This window comes from Microchirus variegatus (genome assembly GCF_963457635.1).
Source record: "Microchirus variegatus genome assembly, chromosome: 10".
NCBI lineage: Eukaryota > Metazoa > Chordata > Actinopteri > Pleuronectiformes > Soleidae > Microchirus > Microchirus variegatus.
The window spans coordinates 2,137,805-2,151,275 of NC_139811.1; the positions used below are offsets into that span (position 1 = coordinate 2,137,805).

At 43.2% G+C, this 13,471-nt stretch overlaps 1 protein-coding gene across 1 annotated transcript; it reads left to right on the forward strand.

The window, feature by feature from the left end:
* Positions 1 to 2,675: 2,675 nt before the first annotated feature.
* Positions 2,676 to 13,066, forward strand: LOC310933227 (ectonucleotide pyrophosphatase/phosphodiesterase family member 7-like; the record flags this gene model as incomplete). The annotated part of the gene is made up of 6 exons (XM_083896662.1): positions 2,676 to 2,913; positions 4,512 to 4,657; positions 5,930 to 6,559; positions 10,368 to 10,602; positions 12,730 to 12,853; positions 12,957 to 13,066. 6 exons carry the CDS (start codon positions 2,676 to 2,678, stop codon positions 13,012 to 13,014), a joined length of 1,431 nt encoding a protein of 476 aa, XP_083752788.1. The 3' UTR covers positions 13,015 to 13,066.
* Positions 13,067 to 13,471: the final 405 nt, after the last annotated feature.

Genomic DNA, 13,471 nt, shown 5'->3' on the forward strand with positions numbered 1-13,471 from the left:
GAGTTTGTGGACGAAACAGGACATTTGAATATTTGTGGCACAGATATTTTCATCCTTTTTGGGCCAATAATGATGAAACAGATTGATAGAAAATAAAAAATACTTTTAATAATTATAATAATAATAATATTTTGTCTGAATAGTTTTTGCAATAACTGTTGTGGACAAAAATGTTCTGCTCAAATTAAAAATTGTTGTGACTCAGTGAACGAGTCCCAAACACGAAAATACCAAATATTCTCCGCAGAATTAAATTGACTTTATGTTTATGTTTTATTTGACTTTTTTTTTTTAGCATTTTAGTCACAGATTGTGAACCAGAAGTTTTTTGATTCAGGAGCAAATTAATTCAAAGACTTTGAGGAGAAATATTCCACTGCAACTATGAATAATCTACAAAATTAACTGACTGACAATGGGGGTTGGGTAACTTGCTCAGGGGTACAACAGCCCTTTGTTCTGGTGGGGACTCAAACCAGCAACCCTCCGGTAACAAGCCAAGTTCCCTTTCCACTAACGCTATATTAATATTTCTTAATGTGTGTATCATTACTCTACGTTCTCTGGCTCTAACAATTTTTTATTTTTTTGATCTTGGCGTAAAATGGACCGCACAGTAATGTCGGGCAGCAGGGGGCGCTAAAGTGAAGCACCTGACTTATCTCACACATGGAAATCTGGAGTTTGCAAAGTCCAGAGAGAGATTGTGTTCTTGTACTTGCGGCATACTGAGGACCAGTGAGGGGTTTTTAACCAACAAAGTGAGGACATTTTTACAAAGTGAGGACATTTTGACCCGGTCCTCACTTTGTTTTCATTCAAATCACTTCCTCAGGTTGTAAACATGCTATACTCTTTTAACTTTTAACAGAGCTCCTCAATTTGGTACGAAAACCCGTTTTCCAGCCCTGGTGTTTCACACATTTTGTTCTGGGGCTCCACCTGCAGACATGTTATGGTACTGCACCCAGTAGTTCTTTATAGATATATTTGTAATTGTGTTAATTTATAGAGTGGAAATGCTGGTCCTCAGTATGCAGCAAGTACGTGTGTGTGAGTGTGTGTGTGTTCGTTCTTGTACTTGCGGCATACTGAGGACCAGTGAGAGTTTTTAACCAACAAAGTGAGGTCGTTTTTACGGAGTGAGGACTAATAACCGGTCCTCACTTTGTTTACATTGAAATCACTTCCTTAGGTTGCTATAACATGCTATACTCAATTTGTCAAAAAAATAAATAAAAATTTTGGACAAAATAGTATAGTATGACATTTTTGTCAATGTTAGACCAAAAATTTTTGGTCAAAATTTTTGGTCAATTTTTTTTTCAACTTCTGTATGACATCTATCTAATGAAATCTAAAAGTTTTCCAGCCCTTTTTGCTCTGGGGCTCCACCTGCAGACATTTTATGGTACTGCAACCAGCACTTCCTCATAGATGTCATTCATGAAGTAGATATTTGTAATTGTGTTCATTTATAAAGTGAAAATGCTGGTCCTCACTTTGTCAGCAACCCGGTCCTCAGTATGCAGCAAGTACAAGAATGTGTGTGTGTGTACGTGTGTGCGTGTGTGTTTTCTAAAGTTCTCATGGCAGAGACTCAGAGACGAGCTTCTTGCTGACGAGTGGACGACGACGACGACGGCTCATAGAGTTAACGTGAAGGGGGGGGGGGCTAATGAATATGAATGAGGTAAATGAAAGCTGATGAATGTTATCCCTTATCTCCATAAAGATTAGACCATTCCCTTGAACCTCTACCAAGGACACACACACACACACACGCAAGAAAGAACAAATTTGAAGAGCTCGTCTCGCAATTTGATGGACGTTGATAAGGTTTCATCACATCGCAGTTATATGGAATAATATCGGGATAAGAGAAGTGAGCGTGATCCGGCCTGAGCCGCAGAGCGGGCGACGACGGACGTTTCTATTAAAAATGATCGTTCGCGTCACGGCCATTGCTTAAAAAAAAAAAAAAAAAAAAAAAATCAATGTAGATTTTAAAGGCTTTTTTAACATTATCCTGGGGCTAATAAACACATTAGGGTTATTAAAACGAATATGACTATTAGGCTCTTTTTCTCCTCCCCCCCCCCCCCCCCCGAGAGACGACCGGCCGCTGACACAAAAAAAAAAGATATATACTCTCATTTTCCTCTTCATTTTGCCGGTGTCAGATCAATCACGCGCCATCTCAACTCAAGGTGAAAGCCATCAAAGTGTCGTTTGGCTCGCCCGTGTCGGTGATTCACAAGAAAGTCCGACACACACACACACACACACACAGACGGGTGGGCGGGCAAACAGAAAAGACAGCGTCAACAAGCCAGAAACAAACAGCCGCCGTGCGCCCGCAGAGATTAATCTGTTTTACCGGCAACACACCAGAGGAAAAAAACAGGGGGAGAACTCCCCGAGAACACAAGTCCCCGGGCCGTAAAAACCGCCTCGTAAAAAAACACCACTCGGCTGCGCGGCACTAAAACCAGCCGAGATAGAGTCCGTCTAATCTAAGAGATAAGATAATTTGGTGAAACTTTGCTCAGAACCTGCTCAGGTGAGGAAACCAAGGAGGAGGAGGAGGAGGAGGCGGAGGCGACCCCGTCGTCGCAAAGGAGTCTTTAAGTCAGTCGAGAAAGTAAAGAAGTGAAAGTGTGGTCGGTGCCGCGATGTGGACGCCGGCGACTCTGTGCCTCCTCTGCGGGGCTTTGTCCGTCCTCGCGGCGCCGCTGAACAAGCAGCGACGGCGAGTCCTGCTCGTCTCCTTCGACGGTTTCCGCTGGGACTACGACCGGGACGTGGACACGCCGCACCTGGACGCCATGGCCGAGGACGGCGTCAAGGCCCAGTACGTGACGCCGCCGTACCTCACCATCACCAGCCCCACGCACTTCACCCTCCTGACAGGTAATAGAGTTCTGCTCACATTACAAAAACAACAACGTACAATTGCGAAAACCCAAACGCACACCCTTCGAGGTGCTGGCACGGAAAGTTGCCGCACACTCAGTCTCAATCTTAAAGCTCACACAGAGTGGTCCTGTTGCACATATATGTTAGTTATGGAGGTCTACTTACATACATTAACTTGTTTTTATGCTCAAAAACCTCCTAGTTGCTGTAAACGAGCCGATAGAAATCCTCTTTTCTGACGCTGTTCCCTAGCCGCGATATTTCAGACTCAACTCTCGCACCCAGAAGACAGAGTGTGTTGTGATTGGCCAGTACCCGGAAGTGACGTAATCCGCACACCCGCTCTCAGAAGCACAGCTCCCCCCTCTGGAACGGTGGATGCACTGCTTTTCATTATCAAAACATTGTTTTAACAGTGTTTAACCGCAGTCCCTTTGACGACCTTTGACCCGGAGTCAGACCCAGAGTCAGAAGACACTGTCGCTCGTGAAACACCTCCACAACGGACGTTATTCTTCTTCTGCGGTTCAATGTACCAGCCGGATGTGCCCGGACTAGTGCCCAGAGCAGGAGGATCTGCTGTTCAGGAGAACCGCTGTTTACGTAACCGGACCGGGTTTTTTCAGAGATCTCGCTGAGACCGAGATTAGAATAAAACACAGCGTTCTCAGCAGTGGCTGAACTGTGTGTTTAGAACCTTCAGGGCTTCGTAAACAAGGTAATGACGCAGATGACTCTGGGTCAAAGGTCGTCAAAGGGACTGCGGAGGGGAGTCGTGACGAAGCTATTTTTAAACACTGTTAAAACAATGTTTTGATAATGAAGAGCAGTGCATCCACCGTTCCAGAGGGGGGCGCTGTGCTTCTGAGAGCTGGTGTGCTGATATGTCACTTCTGGGTACTGACCAATCACAAGACTCTGTCTTCTAGGTGAGAGAGTTGAGTCTCAAATCTCGCGGCTGAGGAACAGCATCAGTAAAGAGGATTTCTATCGGCTCGTTTACAGCAACTAGGAGGTTTTTGACCATAAAAACAAGTGAATGTATGCAAGTAGACCTCCATAACTAACATATATGTGCAACAGGACCACTCTATGGGAGCTTTAATAAACGTGATTAAGATTGAGACTGAGTGTGCGGCAACTAAATCATTACAAAAACAAAAATAACAACAACAACAACACTTCCACGTCAGCGGGGGATCTGCATATCATGGCAGAGAAGGGAAGCCATTCTGAGTTTAGAAAGAAGCCACGGGGAAAAAAAGGAATTAAGTGTAATTGAATGTCCCAGAGTCCAACAGCTTTTATAGCTGAGTAAGATGATTATGTTTGGATGACTGAGGGAAGAATTTTCTGCTCTCCTTTTTTTACATTATTTTGACTCTCAAATCATGAGTGCCAGCTAAAAGAAATTTAACTTCCCTGAAATTAAATTCCACTAATCTCCAAAGTTGGTCGTATAAGACCTTGTCCAAAAGCGTCATGCCACTCAGCCTTGTTAAGTTGACAGAATTTTTAATGAGGACGCCGTGAATAATGGAAGTGTGCGAGCGCGATGATGACTTGTGGTTCTCCCGCTCTCGTCGGCGCAGGACGCTACATCGAGAATCACGGCGTGATTCACAACATGTGGTTCAACACCACGACGCAGGAGAAGGCGCCGTACTACCAGACGCAGTTCATCAACGACTGGTGGGACAACGGCAGTCTGCCCATCTGGATCACGGCGCAGAGGCAGGTCTGTCACAAGAGAATCATTCTCTGTACTAAAGTATATTTACCACAGGGAGAATGCACATTATTATGCAGGTGGGTAAAGGTGTAAACATACGCAAATGACAGCTTCAGGGTAAAGAAAATACACACAGATTTGATTTCCTGGTACTTTATAAAGTATATAACTGGTTTATTAGTATGTGATCAAATAGGTTATTAACATGTCATTCGTTATTAAAAAAGATGTTTGTATACAAAAAGGCAACTTGTTGCTTGCAAAATAATGAGCCCCCATAGATCCAAGTTAAAGTGGTCAAAACCAGACCAACAAGGCTGAGACCAGACTTGTGCCAAGACCAAGGCAGAGCGAAACAAAGATCGAGACCAACGTAGGGCAAGACCAAATCAAGAACAAGGGAGGGCGAGGCCAAGTCAAGACCAAGACCAGACTTGTGCCAAGACCAAGACTAAGGCCGAGACAGGGTGAGGCCAAGTCAAGACCAAAACCAGACTTGTACTAAGACCAAGGCAGGACAAGACCAAATCAAGAACAAGGCAGGGTGAGGCCAAGTCAAGACCAAGACCAAAACCAGACTTGTGCCAAGACCAGGACTAAGGCCAAGGCAGGGTGAGGCCAAGTCAAGACCAAAACCAGACTTGTACCAAGACCAAGGCAGAGCGAAACAAAGACCAAGAACAACGTAGGGCAAGACCAAATCAGGAACAAGGGAGGGTGAGGCCAAGTCAAGACCAAGACCAAGACCAAGACCAATTCAAAAACAAAGCAGGGCAATACCAAGTCACATCCAAGACCAAAACAGGGTGAGACCAAGTTAAGACCAGACGTATACCAAGACCAAGACCAAGGCAGAGCAAAATCAAGACCAGACAGGGTGAGACTAAGTCAAGACTAGACTTGATCAAGATCGAGGCAGAGCATATTTGATTTATGGTGCCAAACGAAATAAATTCACACATTTACGATTTGATAATGTTGTTTACCTTGATATCAGTGGCTTTACTTATCATTATCACAGGAGAGTTGCATCATCCTTCACTGATAGTGGACTCATCTTGGTCTCGCCTCAGTCCTTAAAAGTCTTGGTCTTGATAACGACAACACAGATCTGTACTGTGAATCCTCAGATTACACTTTTTGTTGTCAGCTTTATCGTAGTCATAAACATTCAAGTGTCATCAGCATAAGTTAGCATTCATAAGTTTATAATATGAAACTAACTCACACATGTGTTGTTTACCCTGACATTTTAGTAGTTTGCCCCTCGTCTTTCAGGGCCTAAAAGCCGGCTCCCTTCATTTTCCCGGCACAGCGTCCAGTTACCAGGGAGAAGTGGCTGGGGTGCGTGAAGTCGAGCCGATGCTTTACAACTACAAGGACGAGGTTGAGTGGAGGAAGAACGCCGACAAGGTGATGGGCTGGTTCAGAGACGAGGACCTGGACTTTGTGTCCATGTACTTTGGCGAGCCGGATGGTACGGGCCACCGATACGGCCCGGACTCCCCGGAGCGCCGCGCGATGGTCAGGCAAATCGACAGGACCATCGGCTACATCCGACTCTTGGCCGAAAACCACGGTCTGTCCGACACGCTGAACATCATCGTCACGTCGGACCACGGCATGACCACGGTGTACCGCGACGGTCTGGTGGAGGAAATCACCCTGTCGAAGATCCCGGGCTTCTCGTTCCGCGACATCGCGTTTCACCTGGTGGACTTCGGACCGTCTGGGATGCTTTTGCCGAAGCCGGGAAAGCTGGAGACGGTTTACAACGCCCTGAAAGGCGCACATCCACACCTTCACGTGTACAAGAAGGAGGAGATGCCCGAACACCTCCACTTTTCTAAAAACGACCGCATCCTGCCCATCGTTTTATGGTCCGACCCAGGATACGTAATCAACGGGGTGCGTTTCACACTTTACATTTCTTTTGTCTTGTCATATTACTTTTGTTTTGACAGCAGCCGCGGTACGCGAAGCACGCAGACTCCGGCTCGGTAGTTTCGCGTTGCATGCGTCAGGAGTTTAGCTTTAATGTCTTCAACACACACCTCTTGAGATGGTTTGATCTTCTCATTTGTCATGTTTTTAGTCGGATATAAGTGCAGCTAACAACGGCGGACACAAGGAACATCCCATCATAATCACTTTAGCAACTCTTGCTAGGTAGTTAGCCATGACCGACGCAGGAAGCACTGAACGATTCTGTGAACAAATCTTTTATAAATGAACTGATTCTAATGATTTAGTTGCACCAAAAACAACCGATTTACAAGTCACTAGTTTGCGTGTTTGTGTCGCGTATAAAAACCACGTCGTGGTCGTGCTACGACGACTCCGCCCATGTTGAGGAGGAGCTACGAAGTCATGGAAAAGTGCGCACAAAAGTACCGAGATTACATTCGCACCTACACAAACGAACCGAAACAAATGCTGTAGGTGTGAAAGTACCCTAACACACACTTCTCAAAAAGGTTGGTCTTCTCATTTGCAATGTTTTTAGTCGGATAAAAGTGCAGCCAACAATGGCGGACACAAGAAACATCACATCACAATCACTTTAGCAACTCTTGCTAGGTAGTTAGCCATGACCGATGCAGGAAGCACTGAACGAGTCTGTGAACAAATCTTTTATAAATTAACTGATTCCAATGAGTCAGTTACACCAAAAACAACCGCTTTACAAGTCACTAGTTTGCGTGTTTGTGTCGCGTATAAAAACCACGTCGTGGTCGTGCTACGACGACTCTGCCCACGTTGAGGAGGAGCTATGAAGTGCGTACAAAAGTACAGAGATTACATTCGCACCTACACAAATGAACCGAACCAAATGCTGTAGGTGTGAAAGCACCCAAACACACACCTCTCGAAAAGGTGTGGTCTTCTCATTTGCAATGATTTAGTCGGAGAAAGTGCTAACAATGGCGAACACAAGTAACATCGCTTCACAATCACTTTAGCAACTCTTGCTAGGTAGTTAGCCATGACCGACACTGCTATGCTAACCGGCGTCAAACGTCAATCCTGCCCAAGCATTGAAACGACCGCTAATGACACTTTTCCCTTTTGAGGTTCCACCTGGTACCTGGCGCTTTTTTTGGTGTCTGGTGTATTTAGCGTCAGCCGGCGATCGCGAGCCGAATTACGACCCGTTCAGTGGTATTTCAGTTCACACAAGGAACATCGCATCACAATCACTTTAGCAACTCTTGCTAGGTAGTTAGCCATGACTGACATCGTATTTCAGTTCAGTGCATGCGCTTCAGTCATGCAGGAATCAACGAACGTTTCTGTGAACAAATCTTTTATAAATGAACTGATTCTTCTGATTCAGTTACACCAAAAACAACCGCTTTACAGGTCACTAAAACCACGTCACGGCCGCGCTATGACGACTCCGCCCACGTTTAGGAGGAGCTATGAAGTCATAGAAAAGGATGTCTCTGATACCCCGAGATACGAGTTCCTTCTTCAGATTCCTTCACTTTCCCCTCCGCGTTGTACGCAAATACGCACAATCGTAAAGATCGGCCGATGTTTTTTGAACCACTCGAACACGACAACACCGACTTTACGCGGACTTTTGTACGCGCTCATAAACTCGCCAACAGCGTGTTAATACATTACTTTTACTGCTGAGGAGGCAAGCTGCGAATACACTTAACTAAGACCTTCTAATGGCACTGGTAACTTATTAACAGCAGTCAGTAATTAATGTGATTATGACCCACTTAGCCGGATATAAGGGAATTAAACCTGCAAACAGTGATAAACTGACACAGATTAATAGCCAGGTAAAAAAAAAAAAAAAAAGAAGAAAATCTGAGCACACCAGCTGGTTTGTTCCAGAAATAGCCTTAAGTCTCGACAATAGAAACACTTCAATCACTCGTTCTGTTTAGCTTGTAGAAAAATGGCCAAACTGGACTCTTTTTTTTTTCTTATTCCTCCAAATGAGAAACATGGCGTTAAATTTTCTAATCTGGGTACATCGCAATTTTAATCAGGCGAATTTGCAAGTCCTTAGGATAATCCCGGCTGCCGGCAGTCAGTCCTCAGTCAGTCAGTCAGTCAGTGACTCAGTCAGTCTACAGTCAGTCAGTCAGTGAATCAGTCAGTCAGTCTACAGTCAGTCAGTCAGTCAGTCAGTCAGTCTACAGTCAGTCAGTCAGTCAGTCAGTCAGTCTAAAGTCAGTCAGTCTACAGTCAGTCAGTCAGTCAGTGACTCAGTCAGTCAGTCTAAAGTCAGTCAGTCTACAGTCAGTCAGTCAGTCTACAGTCAGTCAGTCAGTCTACAGTCAGTCAGTCAGTCAGTGACTCAGTCAGTCAGTCAGTCGGTCTACAGTCAGTCTACAGTCAGTCAGTCAGTCAGTCAGTCGGTCTACAGTCAGTCAGTCAGTCAGTCTACAGTCAGTCAGTCAGTGACTCAGTCAGTCAGTCAGTCTACAGTCAGTCAGTCAACTCTACAGTCAGTCAGTCAGTCGACAGTCAGTCAGTCAGTCAGTCTACAGTCGGTCAGTCAGTCAGTCGGTCTACAGTCAGTCAGTCAGTCAGTCAGTCAGTCGGTCTACAGTCAGTCAGTCAGTCAGTCTACAGTCAGTCAGTCAGTGACTCAGTCAGTCAGTCTACAGTCAGTCAGTCAACTCTACAGTCAGTCAGTCGGTCTACAGTCAGTCTACTGTCAGTCGGTCTACAGTCAGTGACTCAGTCAGTGCGAGAAACATCAAGTCTCGACTTCATTTAGAAGACAAACATCACTGAAAAGTGTAAAAATGTCTCCACACGCAGCGATAATGACGAGGAAAATAATCAGTCCTCTTCATTTCCTGATGAAATCTGTTATCTGGAGTCTTTTGCCTGCTCGTGATAACGACTAATCTCACTGCGAGTTCATTCTCTTTATGACCGAACCCTTAAACTCCCTTTATTTTTATCTCACGGAGGGATAAGCGTATCCATGCCCTTGCATAACAGCGCAGATAAGTGGGTGGTTTTTTTTTTTTTTTTTTTTTTACTTTGCCGTCATGTTTGCTGCGTCACCGTCTTCAAAGATCTCGTCGTGTGACGTTAAAGGGATAGTTCGGAATTTTGGACATAAGACCTATTTTCCAACTCAGCCGGTGTGATGGAGACGTCTGCAGACGTTTTCAAGAAATTTCATTCAGTTCTTCTAGTTGCCGAGTTCGCTGATGCTATGGCTAGTGCAAGTCAATGATACATGTTAGCATGGCATTAAAAACACTCATACCGACTCCACAGTGCACCAGAGGCAAATCGATTGTAACGGCAGACTATCGATGTACATATCTGTGTTGGCAATTTGAAGAACTGAATGAAATTTCTTGAAAACGTCTCCAGACGTCTCCATCACACCGGCTGAGTTGGAAAATAGGTCTTATGTTCAAAATTCCAAACCATCACTTTAAACTATTAAAGGAATCCGTCCTTTTAGGGTTTTAAATGAAAAGTTGCATTGAGAGATGCATTGCCATTGTTGCCATGATCATCCGTTGATGGTTGTGACTTAGAAAGGGCTCTTTTTCCCCTTGGACAACACCGCCCTCTGCTGGCCAAACTAGAGTATATGTGTTTGTGTGAACTCTGAGTGATGATAAAGTGCTGTCACTAGAATCACCGGCTCATGAGTCACAGCCCTAATTGAATCTAAAGCGTCTCATGTGACTCCCCCCCCCCCCTCCCTCCCCCCCCGCAGTATTTCCCCGTTCAGTTCAACAAAGGCGAGCACGGCTTCGACAACAAGGAGCTGGACATGAAGCCCTTCTTCCGGGCGGCGGGGCCGGCGTTCCGCAAGAACCTGGAGGTGGGACCGTTCGAGACGGTCAACATCTACCCCCTGATGTGCCACATCCTGGGCATCGAGCCGGAGGTCAACGACGGTCACCTGGACGCCACCAGACACCTGCTGGTGACCAGTGAGAGCGCGGCGGGTGAGTTCATATACCAGACTAATGAGCTTCTCCACCGACCGCACCAACTCCTCCACTTGCCCGGGGGGTCAACCGTCCGTCCGTCCGTCTATTCATTCATCCGTCGTCTCCAACTTCAGATTAAAACGGGAGAGATTTTTTTTATAGGTTAAAACTACAAAAGCAGAGCCGGTAATGATCCAGGAAAGGACACGGTAATCTGAGGACATGCTGACAGGGGCGCAGCTTGTGAACAGGCAGGGCAGGCAACTGCTTGGGGCCCCCCGAGCCGATAGGGGGCTCCCCGACACTCGGAGCCTGAGGGCTGTTTTTACTGAAATGTGCAGTGAGCAGCCGCCTCCCCGTCCCCCTTAAACAACAATGACATCTCAGTAGGGAACCCCCCCTAAAGGGGCCCCACCTCACTTTAACCTGTGTGAAGTTATCGTTCTGCAAGTTGGAAAATGAAGAGGATTATTTACAGTGTAATGCATATCTTTTTTTACTCATTTTATATATGTTTTTTTCAGTTATTTACAGTATTTTATTGTTCTATATATTTATATTGTTTTATAATGTGGGTTCTTTACAGTGTAATGCAGGGGTTCTCAAAGTTCTGATACCTGAGGGCCAATTTAGGAACCCAACATTGGACTGAGGGCCAGATGTAGGGGAAAAAACTATAAGAAAATCCCATTTAACTATGGCGTCCAAAATTTGACAAAACCGACATACTATACTATGTTGTTCCAAAATTTTACAATATTTGGGGAAAAAAGTTTTTGGTCCAAAATTTGACAAAAACGTTGTACAATACTATGTCGTCCCAAATTTGACAATTTCTTTCAAAAAAAATTTTGGTCCAAAATTTGACAAACACGTCATACTATACTATGTTGTTCAAAATTGTAAAATTTTTGGGAAAAAAAATGTTGGTCCAAAATTTGACAAAAACGTCGTACAATACTATGTCGTCCCAAATTTGACATTTTTTTTCAAAAAAAATTTTGGTCCAAAATTTGACAAAAACGTCATACTATACTACGTTGTCCAAAATGTGACAATTTTTTTTTTTTTTTAATTTTGACAAAAACTTCATACTATACTATGTTGTTCCAAATTGTACAATTTTTTGCGAAAAAAAATGTTGGTCCAAAATTGGACAAAAACGTACAATATTATGTCATCCCAAATGTGACAATTTTTTTTCAAAAAAAAATTTGGTCCAAATTTTGACAAAAATGACATATGCCGTTCCAAATTTGACAATTTTTCTCAAAAAAAATGTCGGTCCAAAATTTGACAAAAACGTCATACTATACTATTTCGTCCAAAATGTGAAATTTTTTTGGGAAAAAATGTAAATGCCAAAATTTGACAAAAACGTCATACTGTGTCACTATGTCATCCAAAATTTTATTACATAGTAAATACAGTTGTACAGTTTACACTTATTGGTCTGTATCCAGTAATGTCCAATAAACATTTAACAAGCTTAGTAGCTACTGGATTAAAACTATCAACTGTAATTCACTGCGGGGCCGCCAGAAATGTTTTAAACTTATAATTTACAAGTTTAAAACATGCAAAACTGCATTAAATTTTGCCTTCCAAGCTTTTTTTGTTCAGTAATCCCTCTTAATCTGCTCGACATCTAAACATTTAGTGTTCCAGGGACTATTTTCAGTAGAGGATTAATACACGATTGTTGTTTTAGTGAGTATTTGGTCACATCAGCGTCTCTGTTCTTGTTTTTGTTTCTGAGACCAAAACCTGGTCCTAAAGAGTCAGAGCCTCGTGTCAGAGGGACAGATTAAGTTAAGGACTAAGATTATAATAAACACTGAATAATCTGGCTTTGATTTTTTAACCTACTTTAAATCTCAGGCCTCTTTGACGCAGCATTTTTCAATAAACAAACTCTTCAGTCTGTTGTAGAGTGTGGAAGCTGCTGTTACAGCGCCATCGTGTGGTTACTTCTGGTTTAGCAAATGCTCTGGAATAATTTGCCCTTTGTGCAGGTTTGTGTCTTCTATGATAGAAACAACATGAAGTTTGTACACTTATATATGTCAGCGTCAAAACCGCCAAACCAAAAGTAAAAATTGTGAATATTTTCTTTTTTTTTGTTTGTTTGTTTTTTCCCAGTTAAAAAAGTGGATTTCTTGGAAAACGGCTTCGTTGGAATCGCAGCAGTGGCCGGATTTCTCATCGTAGCTGTCGTCGCGTTGACGTCGCACCAGATGATCAAGAGAAAACGCAAAGATAAAGGGTAACGACAATGTTATTCATTATTACACTGATTATTATTATTATTATTATTATCAAGAAAAATGAGAGAATGCTGCAATTTTAACCCTTTTTGTGTTTTTCAGATCGCAACATTGGGATCGTCCCTCTAAACGAAAGATTATAGCACAAACTGCAATGTGATCGTCAAGTTAAAGAGAAAATTAAGTCTAAATTCAGTGGAAAAACAGTCACTTGTGGAAAATCTATAAAGAAATGTACAATAAACTATTTTACAAAGTATTGTTATTGCTTCAAAATTAATTAAAAACACAATAGTGTCGGTATCATGATATTAAATAACTTGTGGCTCTACTTTGTGTTTATTCTATTTTTAAAATTCTGTTGAATCTACAAATTCAAAGTGTAATATTTACGTGTATATATCTATTTTTACTTATTAAGTTGTTTCTGTGTCAGGAATAAAAAGCAATTTTAACCAATAAAATCTACAGCAGCTTTTATTACACATTAATAAACACACAGTTAGAGTAAAAACATGTATGTGATGTTTTTAAGGATCTGTTTCACGACAAATCAGCAGTTTATCACAACCATTATCTACTTTGACCTGACGACGGTGGCCACCGAGGGACATTTC